This window comes from Sceloporus undulatus, chromosome 2 (genome assembly GCF_019175285.1).
Source record: "Sceloporus undulatus isolate JIND9_A2432 ecotype Alabama chromosome 2, SceUnd_v1.1, whole genome shotgun sequence".
In the NCBI taxonomy this organism is placed as follows: Eukaryota; Metazoa; Chordata; class Lepidosauria; order Squamata; family Phrynosomatidae; genus Sceloporus; species Sceloporus undulatus.
The window spans coordinates 297,833,542-297,854,652 of record NC_056523.1 but is presented as its reverse complement, the minus strand read 5'-3'; the positions used below and the strand labels follow the sequence as shown (position 1 = coordinate 297,854,652).

Sequence of the window (21,111 nt, the reverse complement as noted above, 5' to 3'; positions counted from 1 at the left end):
CATTAGTAATTAGCCAGTAAGTCTCACACTCTAAGCTCTTTCAGGATCACAGCCGTACACACCCAGCACAGAGAGATGTTTTGACACAGTGGCTGTGGGGTTAGCAGCTGCTCTAAACTCTTTTAAGAGCATTGCCATGTACATACCCAGCACATAGAGGTGTTTTGAGGCAATGGCTTTGTAGCAGCAAATAAAAACCTGCATCTTTTGCATTGGGTCCCATATTAGATAGCAGCTATTGCAGTGGGGAGGAAGAATCAATGCAATGCAATGCATCAGATGTGAAGATATCTATTTGTAAAAAAATGTATCTACAAAGGCAAATGTCAGTTGGAGCATTGTACAAAATCCACTGAGACCTAAGTTGGGGCAGTTGTTGTGAGGACTGGGGGCAATATGCCTGAAAGGGGAAAAATTATCTTCTTTCCTTTCCAAAGATGCTTCCAGTTTCAGTCCAAAATTGGAGGGATGTAGGTGTGTATGCAGAAATATCATCCATAGCTCTCAGCTGCAGGCTTGCCAAGAAGACTCTTTTTTGAGCAGTAGTGGATTAAACACTGTGGTCTAAATTGGCAAAGCAATTGCAGTGGATCCAGGGACTACTGTTTTGTCCAAGCAACCTCCCAGGGGCCACACAGAGGGGTCAAAAGGCCAAAATAATAATAACAATAATAAAATCATAGAGTTTTACAAGTTGGAAGGGGTCACAAGGGACATCTAGTCAAATCCTCTACTGTGCAGGAATACACAGCACAATGGAAGCACCTGAAAAATTCTCCTCCAACCTCTGTTTAAAGTCTCACAAAGAAGTTTGAGTCCACCACTCTATCAGGCAGTCTATTCGTCCGTCAAACATTACAATTCAGTACCCATAACCCAAGCTCCATGATTTGAATATATTATGCTGAATTGACATACAGACATAGAAACTGTGTTGAAACATATTTCATGACACGCATCTTCTTTGATACATCTCCTGAAAAATTGCAACATAAACAGGCTAGTTTGCTAGTTTTCAAACTTTGTTAGCAATGCAGTCTTATAGATGAATGTATCAAACATCTTACATTATACCCTTTGTTTATATACAGAAGTACATGACAAGTTGTGCAAGACGTAAACCGAAAAGACATGTTTTGCTACTCAGGAGGTACTAGAAGGTATTCACACCAACTTATTTAGATGCAATTCATTACAACATAAAAGTTTAAGGCAGCCTACTATTCATCTTGTGTTTCACATTCCCCCCCCCCCCCAGCATCAACCCAATGGTTTCCACCCATGAAATGTTATCTTCTTCCCCTACAAGAGTCAGAACCAACTAGAGTGTCTTCAGCTCAGCCACAATACAAAAATATACAGTTCAATTTTATGTAGGTATTTTAATGCACTTCTGGATTCAGGGAAAGAATGTACCATTTACAGACATTACCAGGGATCAAGACTTACCAGCGTTTTTAATCCATTCATCGTAAAGTGATGCAGCCTTCAGCGTCAGATTGTTAAGAGCCATTTTCACAGTGCTAAATAGGATTTAGGATTCCTCCTGAGGTAAAATAAATAGAATTCATCAGTAAAATGTACAAAGGATGGTATGATAATCTTTTCAAAATTACCACAGTAATCATTACGTGGAAGCAAGTCAGCTGTATGACCCATGATCGTCACAGGCTACAAATATTTATTAATCGTATTTTCTGCATTATGCAATTCATCCTCAGGTTATGTACTGCTGCCACATTTATATTTTTATCTTTGTATACCTTGGAACGCAAATGCCAACCTTAGAACAGAATTGCCTCGAAGCAAGCCCTGCTGAATTTAGTAATGTAGAAGCAGCTTCATTCTCAACCAATGTGCTCAAGCTTCACAACTGAAGTCTGAAGGATCTTGTTCTTGCCTAACATCCCAAAAGAATAATACTATGGGCATGTGTGCAAGACAGCTTCCACACTGTTAAGCTCAGTTTTTATCTGCTGAATCTATAAAGGTGCAGGACAGTTTTAAGCGTTGTTAAATGTATAATGCATGGATTTATAATGTGAGAACCAGATAAAGGCATGATAATGAATCCACTTCCTAGCAGGAAGCTATCTTGCAATACAAACAACAACGTTTCAAAACACACCTGATTACTTAATTAGTAAAATGTCTCCAATGGCTCATCCCTGCTGCCTCATTATCAACCTTTGTGGCAACAGGCCAGTTCATAAAACTAGATTAGCTCAGTTGCGCATTTGCCGCTGATCAATCAAATACCATGGGTACCACCCTCTAAAATAATCCCTCATAATTGTGAGGATTTGCTTGGCATGGTTACAAATCATCCCACGCCATGAATGCAAGAGTTAACCATTTCACTGATGGCTTGGGATAGTTGGCTTCCTTGCAGTGAGCATACAATCTAGACAATGGTCAAATTAGCAGTGAAGTAGTTGAAGCTAACATGGGCTGAGTTGCTCTAATAATAAAAATCTCTCATGGAGCCTTGGGGGAAAATGAGCATGAAGCTTCCGCTTGCACTGTTAATAGAAGCAGAACTCGCTGCATTAGTACTTGCCTCTTGTTTCCTCTAACCCAAAGTTTCTGAACCTTGGCCCCTCCAGATGTTTTGGACTTCAGCTCACAGGATGAGTGGCTGTATATTCCTGTATGGCATGAGTTGGATGAGAGCCTTGCAATCCTTGCCAACACTGAGATTCTATGATTTCAGGAGCCTCAACCAGCATAGCCAACAGTCAGGGATTCTGGGAGTTAAACTTCAAAGCATCTGGAGGGCCAAATTTTGAAAAACTGCTTTAAGGATCTATGCTACATGTATTTATGTCTAAACAAATTTTTCAGGGGATGTATGGCCAGGGCTCTTCTCACTGCCATGTAGCAATGTCAGAAAAACAGTATTGCTTGTTTGAACACATCCCAGCAGCAACCCCGCCTCCACAGATGGAAAGTTAAGGCCTCATGGAAAGAGATAGATGGGATGCTTTCACATGTTGGCTTCCCTACAGGGAATCCTTAAATTTTGGTTTCTTCTAGTGACACCCTATTCTCCAGGCTTTTGCTAAAAAAAAAATTATTCAAGTGGTTCTGTGTTGCATAAAGATACCGCTACCCCTTCTCAACCACCACCACCATTACTGCAACTTGGTATTTATAATGTAACTATACACATGCTCTCCTGTTTACATAGCACTTTTGTATAAATGATGATGATAAAAAAATATATCCCCTCACTTAAAAAAAATTAATAACGAGTTAATGCCATATTTCCATTTTATCTTAAAATGTTTCTTTGAAAAAGAATCTTCCTAAACTCAGCGTTTTGCATGATTTTCAACAAATAATCCCGTTACAATGATAGCTCAATTAACAATGCTCCCTTTTACACCTGCCCAGCCTCCTTTTTTCCTTTTTGTCCTATCTAACTGGAAGCATTTTGGCAGCATTTCTTAAATACATGTTAAAATTTTAAAAATCATAGATCTATACATTTGGTCACCAAAATGGAAATCATAAAAAAGTGGAGTCTGATAAAAGAAATGCATTTTGAAAAAACCCTTCAAGTGGTCCCTAGGAAGTACCAATCTTTTTGTTTTCTTGTGCAATACTTCCCTGACTTTTTTGTTTTATATCACTTGCGCATAAAAGTGCTAAAAGATGTGCCATATTATTTCTGCCTCTCATGCCAACATTTTCTGTTAAAGAAGTAATGCCCAGGAACACATCTACTTAAATGGGGTATACCTGTACATCAATTCATCTAAGGCCCTTATCACACGTGAAAATTGGAACTCCAATCCAAAGCCATTCCGAAGGGAAGGGGAAGTAGGTTCAATTCAAATCCAAGCCAATTCAAGTGATTCATTATCACATGTGAAGAGCGAAATTGTGGTCATTCCTGAGGCAAAGTGGAGCGAGTGCAAAATAAATTATCACACCAGTACGTACCATGCAGATTCAACAATTCGAATTGGCACCCTTGCGCATGCTCAGTGGGATTCTGAACGCATCGAGAACTTTTATGCTTCCAAGGTGAAGAAGGGGGCCACTTCCTGTTTCGCGTGAATGCTAGCCTCACATGAATGATTGCTTCACATTTCTTCTTCCCTTCTATTTTATTCTATTTTTTTATTGTATTTCAACAATTTAGCAATTCCCACAACTCCCGCCATGTGTGGTCTCGAGTATACATACATATTTATACACACACACACACACACACGTATATATATAACTGCATGTTAGATGATGTTTTTATTGTTCTGAACTGTATTTTTAAGTGATGATGTTTTATTGTAATCGAGATGTTATTGTGGTTATATGCTTGTAATCCCGCTTCGATCCATTGGGAGAGGTGGGAAATAGAAATAAAATTTATTATTATTATTATTACATATACATATATAAAACATATATATATATATATATACACACACACACACACCTGTTCTTCTGCTGCCTCCCAACTGCCCCCTCCGTTCTTGTCATCCCTCCCAGTCACCTCCAATTGCCGCCTCCATTCTTCTCCTGCTTCCCAGCCACCTCCAATTGCCCCCTCCGTTTTTGTCATCCCTCCCAACCACCTCCTATTGCTGCCTCTGTTCTTCTCCTGCTTCCCAGCAACTTCCGATTGCCCCCTCCATTCTTGTCATCCCTCCCAGACACCTCCGCTTGCCCCCTCCATTCTGGTCATCCCTCCTAGCCACTTCCGCTTGCCCCCTCCATTCTAGTCATCCCTCCTAGCCACTTCCGATTGCCGCCTCCATTCTTCTCCTGCTTCTCAGCCCCCTCCGATTGCTCCCTTTGTTCTTGTCATCCCTCTTAGCCACCTCCGATTGCTGCCTCCATTCTTCTCCTGCTTCCCAGCCACTTCCGATTGCCCCCTCCATTCTTCTCCTGTTTCCCAGACACCTCCGATTGCCCCCTCCATTCTTGTCATCCCTCCCAGCCACCTCCGATTGCCCCCTCTGTTCTTGTCATCCCTCCCAGCCACCTCCGATTGCCTCCTCCATTCTTCTCCTGCTTCCCAGCCACCTCTAACTGCCCCCTCCGTTCTTGTCGTCCCTCCCAGCCACCTCAGTGTGAATGGGCCCAATGTTAAAACGTTATATATGAATATAAGGTTATATTAATCCCCCCCCCCTGAAGTGCTCCACCTTAGCCCAGCTTTTACGAAATCTTGATTTCTTCATCCAAATTTCTGCATTTTCTTTGTATTCTGTCATTTTTCCTCTTTGCTCTCCAATCACGTATTCGGGATTGCGCTCGGCTGGCAGCAAACAGACCATGGCGCAACACTATCATCATTTAATTCACTAATTCCCTTTTTTACCATTTTTTTCACCGTTTGTGAAAATGTAATTTAGAATAAACAACTTTTTTTCATTAAAAAGAAAAGGAAACAACCGCATTTCCCTCTCGGCAGCACTGGAAGCGGAAGGAGTACCAGAAGCAAATGGAGCAAAATTGCAGTGCTGCCTCATGGGAAATGTGGCACCTTTGAGGTTGGGGGGCGTATACCAGGACCGAAGCAAAGCTGATTTCCACACCAAGACCAATTTGAATTGAATTCGAATTGACCTTGGAAAAAGATTTATGAATTTGCTAGTTCACTGAATTCACCTACCACAGGAGTGACTTTGGATTGACTTAGGATCGGGCTCGGAATGACTCCCCATAGAAAGCAATCACATGTGATAATCTATCATGTAATAATGTGAATTCACATGGTTGGGTCTGGAATGGCTTCAGGTTGGAGTTGCAAAAATTGTCGTGTGACAAGGTCCAAAGCTGTTTGTTTGCTGCAGCTGTTGAAGTAATGAGCTCTAGTTACCCTTGTAAGACTTGCAACTAGGAAATTCTGTGAATTTACAAATACACATATAATGTTCCCTTATTTATTATTCGTCACCATACAAAGACATAGACATGTTAGTCTGGAAAATCAGTATGCAAATCGATCTTGCTTCACCTTTGAGATTGACTGAAAGAAAGAAGCTGGCAGCATGAGCTTTCATAGACATGAGTCTACGTTCTCTGATGCATGGGAAAGCTTCTTTCTTTTAGTCTCAAAGATGTGACAAAATCCCTTTGCATACCTATTATTCTTTAATTACTTGTATATCTCATTTTTCAGCCAAAGAACTGGAGACGGTGTACATGTCTCTCTTCTCCTCACTTTACCCTAACAAAAGCCCTGTGGGGCAGGCTAAGAGAGAGTAATTGACACACAGCCACGCATGAAGTTTTGTGAAGTAGACCCTGGATATCCTACCTCCCACTACTCAGTAGTGCTTCTGCTCCAGGCTGCCACAAGAGCTAGTGGGCTTCACCCCAGGCATGAACAACTCTCTTGGTAAGAGCAAGCAGAGATGGATAAAACCATGGAAAGGCATTAATCTGAGATCATCAGAACCAGAGATTATTTTTTCACCCTGAAGTTTAGCTACAGATCCAGCTGCAAGAACACCTGGCCTGGTTTTTCGACTGTACCCATCCCAGGTTTCGTAATATCCAGTCTCATGAAGATAAGATCTAAAGAACTCCAACGCTTACCACTTGTGTAGCGACAGACAAGTCCAAATAAAGCAGAAGTGTGGATCATGCAGGCTTCCATGTATTGCTGGACTGCAACTCCCAGCATTAACACTGGCTATTCTGGGTAGATGCTGAGGACTGCAATCTTGCATCATCAGGACTGTATTTTTCCCATCCCCATAATCAAGGTATTACCCAACTCTAATTTTTGTTTTTATCCATGGGCCTAATGTTTCTTGCTTGATTTTTCACTATTCCTTATACCCTTGAGACGGATGTCTCATCTGATCCTGGATTGTAATGAAACTAACAACTGGCATGACTTTCCCAAACTGCATCTGAGTGGTCCCATTTCCTAGAGTCTGCATAGTTTGGGGCAAGAGGGGGTGGAGTTGCCCAGTCTCTTTGCTCAGGCTTACAACATTGCCAGTCAGAAACTAAAGTACAAAGTCTTCCATCAGTTCTCTTGTCCTGTCAATCTTGCTTCCAGTTCAATATAAGCAGCTTCCCAAAAGACAGAATTCACGGTAAAATCCTTCAGCTGCCAAGCCAGCATCCTTACACTTCAAATGGCTTTCTTCAAATGAATTCAGAGGGATCAAATTATTAAATTGCAAGGGCAAATCTTAACTGTGAGCTTTTAAACAAATCTGTGATGCAGCAAGAACTGGTCAAGCCATTCAAAATGAGGAAAATGTGCCCTTTACATTGAATCATGGCTCATCTATCTGTAATTATTGAACATCAAGACATCACAGCTCATTTTTGTGTAATCATTTGCAATAATTAAGATTATTATTATTATTATTTATACCCTGCTCTTCAGCCAAGGCTATCAGAGCAGCTTTAGCACCTTTTATATAGCAATTTAGAGTGTTCAAACTGGATTATTTCTGCAGTGTGTTTTGGACCATAATTGTGTTATAAAATTATATACAGTGGCCCTTGGTATCTGCTGGGGTTTGCTTCGAGGACTCCCCATGGATACCAAAATCCATGAATGCTCAGGTCCTGTTAAAATACAATGGCATAGTGAAATGGTGTCCTTTATATAAAATAACAAAATCAAGATTTGCTTTCTGGAATTTATATCTTTTTAAAAAAACATTTTCAAGCCATGGATTATTAAATGCATGGATATGAAAGGCTGACTGTACACCTCAATTTGGATGGAGACAACATGTAATCATTTAAGACCACCATATATATATATGTATATCCTTATTTATCATAAAATTTACAAAATATCTATATTATGTACACTGAAAAATGTATGTATACAGTGGGCCCTCCTTTTCTCTGGTTAGCGGTGCAGGACCTGTGTGGAAGTGGGAAAACTGCAAAGAAAAGCCCTTTTTTACATTTAATGAACACATTTCTAGGAAACTCTAGGTCCTCTGGTGCTACTCCAAAGTCAACCTCCACCAGAGGTTGACCATAAAATTGAACAGTCATGTTAAAATCCATACATTTGGCCCCCAAACCTGCTCTCAACTTATACCTGAGGTCAACATACGCAAAAGTATATATGGTATTTTTCCGCTTCCCTCTATATCCCTATTGTATTATGACTATTTTACTGTACATCGTTATTTTAAGTTAAGTGACTTGGATAGATCAGTAGTAAAGCAGTATTAATATGGCAAGTAATACCAACAGCTACATTTTTCCTGTCTAATCAAGTTAACTAATGTCAGAAATGTACAAGGTTTTTTTGTTTTGTTTTTTTAAATTGTTCTTGTGTTAATAAAGTTACCAGTAACTCTTCTGCCAAAATAACAATTGTGGAAGTGACATAATACATTTTGCCAATCTGCTATACTCAAAAGGATGATCCAAGAAATGATCCAGGAGACTGAGACCTGATACACACCACCAGGAAGCAACGTCCTGGCGGCGATAGTAGGGCTTGGGAGCGCACACCAACCACACACTCCCAAGCCCTACTACGTGTGGGCGGCACCATTTTTGAGCAGCACCATCCACACTTCTATTGCAGGGAGTGGTGTCATAAGGGCTGCAACGCAGTTCTTACAACATCGCAAAAAAGGAGCCGCTCCAGGCTGTGCCTGTCTAGTTGTGGTGGCAATGCTGCACAGTATAAAAGGTCGGTGTTTCCCTGCTGGTCTGTACTGTGCCTTAGACTGGGATTGCTGTAATGTCTTTTGAAAGAAAGAGAACTACTCCATGTCTAAAACAAAATGTCCTTATTTGAGGAGTAGAATTATGCTGCTCTTTTATCTTTGCTATACATATTAACATATTTTTCAATGAGCTGTTGCACACCACCCAAGTTCTGCATATGTTGCTATTTCATTCACCCCACTATCAAACAGTGAAACACATACATTGTTTAGATGCAAGAGTTCATTGAAGAGTACTAGATTAATTCATATATCTACATGATGGAAGCTTGTAATCTCTGCAGAGCCTCTTTTTTATTTTAGAAGGTGGTCTTCACAGAAGAGAGTTTTAACTTGATCCCACTTTCCTTGCAAGAAGCTAAAGCAAAAATATCTGGTTCTCTTTGCTCCTTCTTCCCCACTTGTTTTACTCTTAAAACAAGTTTTTGTTTTAACAAAATAACATTGCTATATACTTGTTGTTTAAATAAGGATGTTTATAAAACAAGTTTTTAAGAGGTTATGATATAAAGCAATGAGTAGACTTCAACAGCTGCTAGAAACTGTTAATTATGAAGAAAAACAAAACAGTTTTCCAGTTAAGTCTTTCTCGGTAATACTCTGTTTCTTCTACTGTTAAAAGATTACTATTGTCTACTGTCTTCCAGACATAAGGATACTTCATAGGTTCTATAGAATTCTTGGGGAAAATGTTGTTATTTACTGGGGCTTTGCCAGCTCCATAACCTCAAAGGCCCTAAGGAATAAGTACACATTCCAAGAACTGCTGTCTCCTGATGGAAAGACACAGTGTGCACTCTTTGTGGAAGGGCATGTGTATCCCCAGACATATACAGTACTTCACATGGCAGGGTAGGGACACACAAAGCTATTCATGCTAACTCATGCTAGAGGCAAAATGCAGCAGCCACATTGATCACTGGATCTTCCAGGTCAGATCATATAACACCTGTCCTAAAATCTTTACACTGGCTGCCAATTAGCTTCTGGGCGCAATACAAAGTGTTGGTTGTTACCTTTAAAGCCCTACATGGCTTGGGCCCGAGTTGCTTGAGAGAACGCCTCTCCCTACACGATCCGCCCCGCACCCTCAGAACAACAGGGAAGAATCTGTTAGACCACCCAAAGGTCAGACTAACAGTTTCTTCCAAAAGAGCATATACAGCTATGGCCCCCAGGTTATGGAAGAATCTGCTGAAGGAGATCCGTCTCATCACGACCCTAGATGCCTTTAAGAAGGCAATAAAGATGTATATCTTCCGGTGGACATACCCACCTGACCTTCTATAAAGAACTTTAGGAAACCCCGCTTCCAGTCATAACAGCATAACTGCCCGCTGCCCTGCGATTATTGTAATTGAAATTTTTATACTTGGGGTGTTTTTATGATATGTATTTTACACATGATTGCCTGTATGGAGATTTTTGGTTGTAATTCCACTTCGATCTGTTGGGAGAACCGGGAAAATACAAATAAACTTCTTCTTGTTGTTGTTGTTATTATTATTATTATTATTATGTGTCCATGCATGGCTGTGCATAGACCTCACCACTGTAGATCAATGACTTTTAACATGTACAGCAGTCGTGGAGGCCAAAGTTTCCCCACTCTTATTCTGTTCTAACAACCAAAACAGATATGACACAGAGTTCCTGATCACAGTTCTCCTGCAGTCATGTGCTGCTAAGCTCACTGGGTAATCTTGGGTCTGTCTCTCAGTCTGACCTACCTCAAAGGATTTGTCTAAGGATAAACCTGGGAGTAGAACTTTCATATACAGTGCCTTAGGTCACTAGTGGATCACAGTTTTATAAATAAATTAGGGGAGATCAATCTAACTACTCAAGAGTCTATTGAGTGCCTTCTGAATAGGCATCCATGTGACTGTATAGGATTACAGCCTGACAGTACAGAATAGTCTGGGAACAACTCCCACTGAGTTCAATGAGACTTATTCTTAGGCAAGCTGATACTGTATAAGATTGCAGCCTAAATATAGACTCCTTTAATTTTTAGCTAAGTTTTACAACATTGGTCTTGAAGTTTAGCCTCAGTGCAGTTTTGAAAGGAACTTGCCTTTCCTTGGCAGCTCAGCAGCAATAAATTGGCTGTACAATTAAGCTGGGAACAAACTTCACTAAGGTGACTGGTGAGGAATAAGAATATCAGCTCTATAAACAAGACAGGGACCTCTTACCATCTGGAGCATTTGTAAAACCATTAGGCTTTGAAGTTTTCTTTTTATTATATTTTAAATGGTTTTGGTTTTTTTTAAAAGCAGGCTCAGCTACTTTATCCAGGGCAGGGAGAAACACAAACACAGATGTACTGTAGTCAGTCTGGAAAACAAAATCTACTTTTCCTGCTCCCCATTAAATGCCAAAGGAATAAGGCAGTTTCTTCATTTGTGTCCACCACCCCCAACACCCAGCTAACAAAAATGAGCAATGCCAATTTTTGTAAAGCAATTGGTAACCAAACTAAAATGAAAAGAGGCAATTGCCTAGCAACACTCAAGCATGTAAGAAATTGAAAACCTTCCCAGGAGAAGAGCAAGCAAACTTTGAAACTGTGTCAGCAGAAGAAAGAAAATCAGCCAAGAGTTTAACAGGCCCTTTAAAAACTACCGATTTTAAAAATCCAAATCTAGAATCTAGAAATATGTACTGCAAACCAGATAATACCCCAAGATGTCCAAAAATACACACACACAGGCACTCAGGTCTAATCATGACGAAAAAAGAGGAGGGTAATAAGTTTAAAGTCCTAGGTACATAACTAGCTCCTATTTTGTATTGCACTATATGTGCACAGGACTTAAATACTAAAGCATCCATCCTTGATAGGATGCCATCCAGATGTATTAGACTATAATTTTTATAATTCTGAATCCACACAGGCAGCTGAGTCTTATGGGAGCAATTTTTCCGCATATCTAGAGTGTACAAATTCACACCAGCCACATTCTAGCCTCTCATCCTGTAACAGAAATTTTTGGAAGGAACTGGTTACATAGTTTTTACATGCTTTTTGCACAACGTTGCTGCTGTCCCATTTCCCACCTTCTGTAATTCAAGGGCTTTTGCCGAAAAATGAATCAATTTGTCAGTATCACTCATGGTACTATTATGTTTTTTCCTCCAGACACAAAAGTCCCTTTTTGCATATATCCTGATTTAGGTGTCAGATGGGTACAGTTAGCATGTTCTGGTCATGCTGTGGGTGTTGTTCTCAAGGGAGTGATGACAACCTCCAGGGCTATAGCAAAATATGAATTGGGATTAGGGAAGTGCACAGGAGAGATACTATAGGAAGGACTGGATGGGCACTTCAGTTGGCTCCCATTGTGGAAAAACTAAACTGTGAATGATATCTATAACCAAGGGATTAAAAGTGAAGTATGAAAGATGACATTAGAATCCTGGTAGCAGATTATGACTCTATGACTATTTGATGACTGGACATTTTAAGGAACTAATAGAAATGTGTAATTCAGTATTAGTATTTTATAGATTGTTTCTCTGGACTGTATTGTATTATTTTAATGATGTAATCCCGCTTCGACCCTTGGGAGAGGGGGGAAATATAACTATATTATTATTATTATTATTATATTAGAGACAGTGTGGTGAAGTGGTTTGAATGCTGGACTACAACTCTGGCTACCAGGATTCAAATGCCTGCTTGGCCATTGAAACTCACTAGGTGACCTTGGGCAAATCACATTCTCTCAGCCTCATTGGAAGGCAAAGACAAACCTTATCTGAACAACTCTTGCCAAGAAAACCCTGTGATAGGTTCATCTTAGGGTCACCATAAGTCAAAAACAACTTGAAGGCACACACATACAACATACTATAAATCCTGCTTCTGTAACAGAACCTATGTCTCTTCCAGCTGAAGCTAGATTTCTACTCACTCCTCAGAACCTAACTTTTCTCTTCACCATGGAGTCGAAGGTTTTCCTTTAATCAAAACACAAATCATACACAAGTCACACAGAATCTCTGGGGAGCTAATAACATTCCAGGAAGAATTTCTGGAAGGAACACTGGGCTTGTCAAGAAAATTCTGTGATAGGCTCACCTTAGGCTCTCCATAAGTTGGAAACAATGTGAAGGCACAGAACAACTACAAAGTAGGTGGAAGAATGATAGCTGTACTACAGCTCTTTACTTCAGCTCTTTAGCACTCCAGTGGTCTAACTCTACAGCACTCTTGGAAATTGCTATGAAAAAGTGTCAGTGCTTTCTTTGAGTGCTACTACAAGGAGGTGATCCAGGAGAAAAAAATATATGCTGGGGGAGCTGGAGATAACTGGATAATGGAATGTTCCCAGATCATCCAATTACTTATGGAAATGAATGGGGTTTTGGGTATCTCTGTGAGGTGAGGGATCAAGAACAGAAAAACTTCATTTGCCAACAGAATTGTTGAAAAAGTACAGTACTTGTAGTCGCTGTAAAAACAGTTAAGACTGAGCATACGCTGCAGGTACAGAACATTTCTCACACCAGCTATTATGACCTCTGGAGAGGGTTATAATGTAAAAGTTCATGATGATTCAGAGAGGGAAGATACGTATGAAGCATTTCACTGAAGGGAAAGGACAGCGATTGTTCAGGAGGAGTGGAAAAAACATTAGCATTCTTTAATGGCTCATGCAAAAGGTACGTGCTGTAATCATCCATATACTTACATAGTCTCCACCTTATAGTCACACAAGAAATAATTTATTAAAACTGTCACTTCTAGGGAAAAGTTGCCATTTTAGCCTTTTTCTTTTTTCTAAAATAAATCTTTAGATTTGTCTAAAAGTTCTTGAGAGCCTGACTCTCTGCCCATAGTACCCCAGTCTCTCTGTATGGGTTACAGTGCAGGGCTTCTGCTGTAAAATAAACTGGTCTATCAGCCCAAAAGTAGGCTTGCCAAATTGGATCCTGTAAATTTAATCTTAACAGACCTTGAGAGCAGCACAAGGTACTATAAAGCTTTATCAGGTGCGGTGAAGGTACCTTTCATGGCTGGTCTCCAGTCATAGTCCAACATTCAAACCACTACGCCATACTGGTTCTCTAGTCTAGACTAGACTATATGTACCTTTTGCTGGACATTAGGCAGGGTGAGGCAGTCATGTGGTATGCCATGGACTCCCGCCTAAGGTGTTATTCCTCTTGCCAGTGTGAATGGAAAACTCAGCTGTTACTGTTGTTATTTATATCCTGTCCATTTCCCAGTTTAGGACTCAAGATGGCTTACAAATTGAAACATAGTTAAAAATTAACAGCATGAAAAGTTTGAAAGCAACTGAGCCATCATTAAATTAAAAACAGCTAAAACAAATTAAAGACAAAAACAACTGAATGTTCAACATATTATAAGGTCTGCTTTCCCTGAGAAAACAGGTTAGCATGTTCAACTTTTATACATGGAATAGGAAGGTGGGTGCCACCATACCTACTGCCTCAGGTACCAAAATGTCTTGGGCTTGTTCTGAATCTGACAGCCATCAAACATAGAAGTAAATCTGTACAGACCCCATTTGGTGACCTTGGGCAAGTCACACACTCTCAGAGTCAGTCTAAGGCAATGGCAAACTCCCTCTGAATACATGTTGCCAAGAAAACCCCATGACAGGATTGCCTTAGGGTCATGGTAAATTGGAAACTATTAGGAAGCAAATAGCAAGACTGAGCTCTGGCTTATTTGGCTTATTAAGAATTCTTAATGCCCCTCTCTAAACTACCAATCCCAGGATTCCACAAGATGCTGTCATGGCAGTTTTAGTGAATTCACAGATCATTATGTAATGTTTAAGGACTCCAGATCAGGAAAGATGCAACCAAGTTGGATCTGAAAGGGAAACTTGCCTTTGTGGGGGGAGGGGACTCACAATTAAAATAAACTTCACAATCCAATAATAAATTTATCAAACCAAGAAAATGGCACAAAATCTGCTCCTTAGAAGTTAAAGTTACTATGTGAAGTGTAACGACGGGGGGCGCAACACATGTGTCTTCAGAATCAGGGGGAAGAAGGAATTTCTTCTCTTTTCATAAGCAAAAAGACTTTAAAGTTACTTACTTTGCACAGGAGAACACCAAAACTTCCTTCAAGTTTTCAGGAGAAAACTGCACAGAAAGTTTGGTTGAAGGAAGGAAGGGGACAACTGTTATAAAGTTGCTCAACATTTTGCAAACAAGCGTTTTAAAGTCAATCCCATCACCTAGCAACAAATGTACCAAGTATAAAAGATCATGAACAAGACAATTATTTGCTTTTATCTTAACTGTAAAAAGCCAGCTCATACTTCAACTTGTTGTTGACATTTATGTGTATGGTTTTTATGACAGGGAAACCTACGCACTCAGACACATTCAATAAACTATGATGCATTTGAGTCTTTTCATTCTTTAGTAAGTTTTTTTTTTTTTTTTTTTTGGAGAGGGGGTAAATTTGTAGGAACCATTTTCACCTTTTTATATGCATGCTAGAGACATCATACAATCAACCTACAGCTGCAATACCAAAATGAAAAGTTTTTTTTAAAAAAAAAAGCTTTCATAATTGTTGTTGTTGTTGTGTGCTTTCGAGACATTTCTGGCTTATGGTGACCCTAAGATACCTTGATTTGGTTTGGTTTGGTTTTTTGGAAAGATGTGTTCAGAGGAGGTTTGTCACTGCCTTTCTGAGGCTGAGAGCATATGACTTGCCCAAGGTCATCCAGTGAGTCTCATGGCTGAATGGGGAATTGAACCCTAGTCTCCAGAATCGTAATCCAATCTCATGTCACTACACCATGTTGGTAAAGTAAAGGTAAAGGTATTCCCCATTGACAAGGTTGTCAAGTTGTGTCCGACCACAGGAGGTAGTGCTCATCTCCATTTCTAAGCTGAAGAGCCAGCATTGAGGTTGACTTATATATGAGGTCGACTTATTGTCAAGTATATATGGTATATTCTAGCTATGACACCCAGCAATCATTTCTAAAACTGCCTGCTCCAGATTCCCAGATCTTTGTTTTGAAGCATGTGTTTGTAGAACCAGAAATATGAAGAAAAAATATACCCAGCTGTTTCTTTTTCCAACCATTTTGGGAGAACTCTTGCCTTTCAGTGGATTTAGCCAATGACTGACATTGCCACAGTGCAGAAGTGGGAGTCATGTGGTTCTCCAGGTGTCAGGCTCAGCAACTCTGGCCAGAATAATGAATGGCATGGAATTGTACAAGTCACAACTACACAATATTTCAAGGGCTACATGATTCCCACATCTGCCATATGGGCTGAGATCTAGACACAGAGACATGTAAAGTAAAAAGAGACTATCTAGTTCATTTTGAATATTTGTTTGTTGGGTAACCCCTGGTGGTGATTTGATTTCTACCCACAGAAAACAACTGTGAAATTTAGCAATGTAACAGTGACCGGGTGATGATAAACAGGTGGGTCTCTAGTTACAATGTGGTTATATTCCTGGACTGATGTAAATGGAGGGAGCCAATTCCATAGGGATCCACTAGAGACCAGGGGATATATTCCAACGGAGCTGAAGTAGCTGCAAACTTCCTGATTTTACCCAACCACTCACTGATATAATTGGTCATTAAAGCATAAAATATCAGGCCTTATTTTTTCCAAGCTAGAGAAACTTCTCCCTTCCAAATAGTAAGATTCCAATTTCTTACCCCATTGGAGGAAGCAGAAACCCCTTCCAGGCACACCAAAATGCCTAGATTTCCATTTATTCATCTCTTTCACACAGACCTTTCTAAATGGGCAAAGAAATGCCCATATTCAGAGACAAGATTCCAGTTTCTTCTTCTTTGCCTCCTACACACACACACCCTTCCAAGTGGGAAAAGGAAAGACATTCCCCCAACTACTGTAAGATTCCAGTTTCTTTCTCTCCTGTCCTTCCATCAATGCCAAGACTGCAGTTGCTTTCTCCCCTGGAGAAATGCTGTAAATTTGAAATGTTGTAAGTTGCAGCAACACACAATGAGAAGCAATGTATGTGTATTCACTAACAAAACAACAGCAAAGAAAAAAGTTCAGACATTTTCTAACAAACTATCACAAAGAAACCAAGATGGTATCACAGCATGGGGAAATTTTTGGGAGCAAACTGCAGGCATTCAGAAAGAAAACCTTTATTTCTGACTTGACCTGACATGTTTTGGATCATGGTCCAAAATGTACAGTACAAATGAATAGAAATGTGATTAAAAACAAAGAAAGCTAAAAAGTTTTTAAAAGATATCTTTGTATTCAACAGTTTTTTTAAAGTACACACAAAAATTAGATGATATATTATTTCTTTTTTAAAAAACAGGAATACCAAGGGAGCCTCAGTGACATACCGAAATACAAGAAGCAAATAGTCTACTACATGTAGATAAGATAGTTTACGTATGGATATAAGAACAATCCAGAAACCATTTCAGAGTAAAAAGCTTTCCTAATGAAACCAGACTTCTCACTCAGGTATTTTTATATATGCAGGCAGGAAATGCCCATATAATTGGGTGAGTACAGACAGATTCCTTCCTAGCACCTTCCCTGTGTTTTTCCATCTTTCTAACTCAGTCTCTTTTCATGCTCCCGAGATTGATTCCCGAAACCCCACTCTTTGAGTTTATTGAATTAAAAAAATTATCCTGCTGTTGAAAATAAAATTCCCCCTGTCTTATATAAGAATGGTTATCCTGCAAAATGGCAGACATTATTCCTATACTGCTGGGGGACCATACAGAGAATTCTGTAATTGCTCTGTGCTTTAAGTTAATTTTTTACTAAAACAACCCTGAGGTGAACCAATCATGGGGTTTTATAAGCAAGATTTGTCCGGGGGGAGGGAGAGGTTGCTATTGCCTTCCTTGAGGTTGAGAGTTTGTGACTTGTCCAAGGTGACCCGGTGGTTTTCCATGGTTGAGCAAGGATTCAGTCCCTGGTCTTCCAGAGTCCTAATCCAACACATCAAGCTGGTTCCCATTTAGAGAAAATAACATGTATGCCAATCAAGAGCATCCCCTACAACAAGGGCTGACAGGGAGGTAAATCTTTTGGATTTCATTGCTTATCACTCCTTGCCAACATGGGCAATGGTAAGGAATTATGGGAGTGGTTATCTAAAACATCTGGAGATCTGTCCTCTCATCATTCACAGTTACCAAATGCACCTCTCTGCAGAACACCAAAGGTAATTGGTAAAAGTAATCAGTTCAATCGTCCCCTCTCAGACTCCATCCCAGCCCAGTCCTTGCACTCAGTTGCATGTTGCAGCTTCATGTTCCACTCACTTGCAGGCAGCCACTAGCCCTTTTGCCCCAGGAAAGCATCAACATGACAATACCATCACAAGAGAGGGGGAGAAAAATTAGGAGAGCAAAAAAAAAAAAAAAAACCACAAAAGAAAAGGAAAACAAGTCTCAAGATGCTGGAAAATTCTGCTAATTGGCTGAACAACACATTCTGATATTTTAAGGAAGCAGGAAATTTGTACAGTCATTTGTACAGAACAGGTGCTCTCTTAGAGTGTATCTACACTATACAGTGAAGGCAGTTTGATCCTGCTGTAACTGTTACGGCTCTTCCCTGTGGAATCTGTACTTTGCAAAATTCTCTGTAGACAGGCATCATGGTGGGAATTTCAAGTAGCCCTCCTCAAACTATAAATCCCAAATTTCCATACCTATGCAATTAAGGTGGAATCAAACTGCTATCACTGTGCAGTGTGGATTCACTCTTAGGTGGTGTACAGACTGGCACTTTGCACTAGCCTGCACATGTACTAGGGTTGCCTCGGGGCATCCTTTCCAGACGCCCCGAAAACCTAGTACGTTGTAATGGTGGCGCCCTTTCTACATGGGCACTGCCATTACGACATCACGGCCGTGCCGCCTCCAAATGGGGTGGTGCGGATGTGACATTTTGCTTGATTTGTTCTAACATCTGCTCACAAGATATAAAAATCTTTCGTCTCCACTCCTAGGCATGCTAGTAAGTGCTATTGATATTTTCTGGATCACAATTTTCTGCATACATCTGCTTTATGCAAATACTGCCAAAAATGGTCATGAACTAAAATGTACTGACCTTTGTATTTTTTGTATAGTTCCCTGAAGAGGGTCTTAAAATATCTGCAGGATAAAACATGTGAGGTTTTTAAAGCTAATTAATATAATTTTTCAACATCTTCAGACTTGTAGATCTTTTCTCATGTGGGCATACCATCCCCAGACACTGTCAGGAACACCTGAAACTAAAAGCACTATGTCACTGATAAACCTTCCCTAGCTATAGAGATAGGTTAAACTGTAGTAGACACAACATAACAGTATAGAAGTCTGCATTTCACCTTTGTTTTACCCAGGCTATAACCTGCACGTGGAAGGGTAGGCAGATGCTAAGAACAGACAGGGTGTCTGCACCTTTAATAGCTGTGTAGCAGAGGGAATTTCAGCTGGTGTAATTTGTTACACAAGCCTAGAGAGCTTCCCAAGCATCGATGGAAATCATATAATTCACTAAATGTAAGACTGCAAATCCCAGCAGCCCTAGCCAGCATAGCTGAAGTTGAGCAATGTAGAGGACTGCATGGTTCCCAATCTGTCCTAGAAGCAAAAAATGCAAGGTGTTTATTACCAGTTGATTTTTTTAAAACCTCTGTCTGATATCAGTAGGTTTCCTTAGAAATCTGCCTCAGTTTTGAGATCTCAGGGATGGGTCCTTCTCTTGGTCTCATCACCCACAGAGACACCTTGGGTGAGAAAGCAGCTTTCTTGGTGGCCATTCCCAGGCTCTGCAACTCCTTACAAAGTAACATGCATAACAAATCTCTTCTTCTAAACAGAAGTTTTTTGAGAGGCCTTTCCTTTCTGCATCTGGCCACCCTAGATATGGATTACCTTGGAGTGGGAAATTAGTATTTTATGCAATACTTTCCCAGCCTGTCACATGCTGTCAGAACTAGCAAATAATTTGCACATTTGTTAATCTTCAAGTGAAACATGGGATGAAACTGCAGACATTCAAATTAGGCCCTATCTGATGCCCAGATACTTTCCAGTTGGCCTAATTGTCTCCATATCCGTTGTTATAAAAACTGTGTTGTTTCTCTCTGCTTCTATTTTCCATCTACTAAAAACCCTGTGTGTTTCATTTACAACTCCCTTTCTACAACTGGACAGTTGGACTGTTTCTGGGCTCAGTTCAAAGTCCTGGTTATAACCTATAAAACCCTATATGGATTAGGTCCAGGAGTATCTAACAGATTGTGTCTCCCCATAGGGAGCTCAGGCTCTGAGGTGCTAAAGATCCTTTACTCAGTTCCACCATCTTCACTGACATAACTGGTATGGACATAAAACAGGGCCTTTTCAATGGCTGCCCCTCAACTCTGGAACCCCCTTTCTGAGAGGATAGCAATAATCCCCCCCCCCCCATACTGCCCTTAGAAATCAAGTACTTTTTTATTATTCCCGCAGGTTTCTCAGAACTGAAGGATAAAGGATTTTTAAGACAATAAAGATATGCCCTTAATATAGATTTCAGATCTTTTCATATAGTCAATATAGCTACCTTTGCTCACTATATACTAAGTTGTTTGTCAGAAATATCCATTCATACCGGCTCTTACCAACCTATCCATCCACTCTGATTCATGGAAAAAAAGAGCATCAGGATTCATACCTGTGACACTTGCCAGTTTTGAGTGCTGGACAAAATTTGTAGAAGAGAGATGTTTGTGTGTATGTGTGTGTTTATACATCTTATAACTCCTCTGGGGATACTGAGGACTGTATTCCAAAAAGGTCTCTAGTGATGTGCATGAGACTTCTTCACAAGTCCCAGATCAAAGAAGTCTCTGATAACATATCTGATAGCTCTCTGAGATTTTTTTATTAAAAGAAGCTTTGTCCCAGTCCCATCTTGTACACTTGTACACTTCTACTTTATTAATTAGAACAGTTCCTATTTTTAATAAATAAATAAATAAATAAATCATATTACATTAGCCAAATATAGTTCCCTGGTTTTGTTTAGCTGCTCTTAAACTGCCAACAAAGTATAAACCAAGAACAAACCCTGGTTTGCTACTCTGGCTTATGAAGACAGCAATGACACATGAGATCCAATTCAGACAGCATGCTAAAGCATTAGTGACCAAAGAGTGGTTGTACCAGTGGTGTAAAGCAAAGCAAGGCTGCATATGGCAATACACAACTCATTTTTGATAAGCTAGGTTTATAGATTAAACTTATAAATTAATACAGACATGAGTCTACATAGAAGTGACTCCCCTCTGATATAATGCTCAAAGTACAAACTGGGCATTAAAGACTCACAGTGTTAGTCCCAACACATGGTGAAAATATTCATACCAAGGTGAAATGGTTCCTATATCATCCTGTCTATATGGACACAG

General features: G+C 40.0%; 1 protein-coding gene across 2 annotated transcripts in view; it reads right to left on the bottom strand.

Annotated features, from left to right (window-relative positions):
* Positions 1 to 21,111, bottom strand: part of ELOVL7 (ELOVL fatty acid elongase 7) — a 101,146-nt gene that overhangs the window by 22,346 nt on the left and 57,689 nt on the right. For both annotated transcript variants that reach the window (XM_042452217.1, XM_042452216.1), the window contains one exon: positions 1,450 to 1,546. In XM_042452217.1, coding sequence (XP_042308151.1) covers positions 1,450 to 1,513 — 64 coding nt within the window. In that variant the 5' untranslated portion in view covers positions 1,514 to 1,546. The remainder of the gene's footprint in view (positions 1 to 1,449; positions 1,547 to 21,111) is intronic.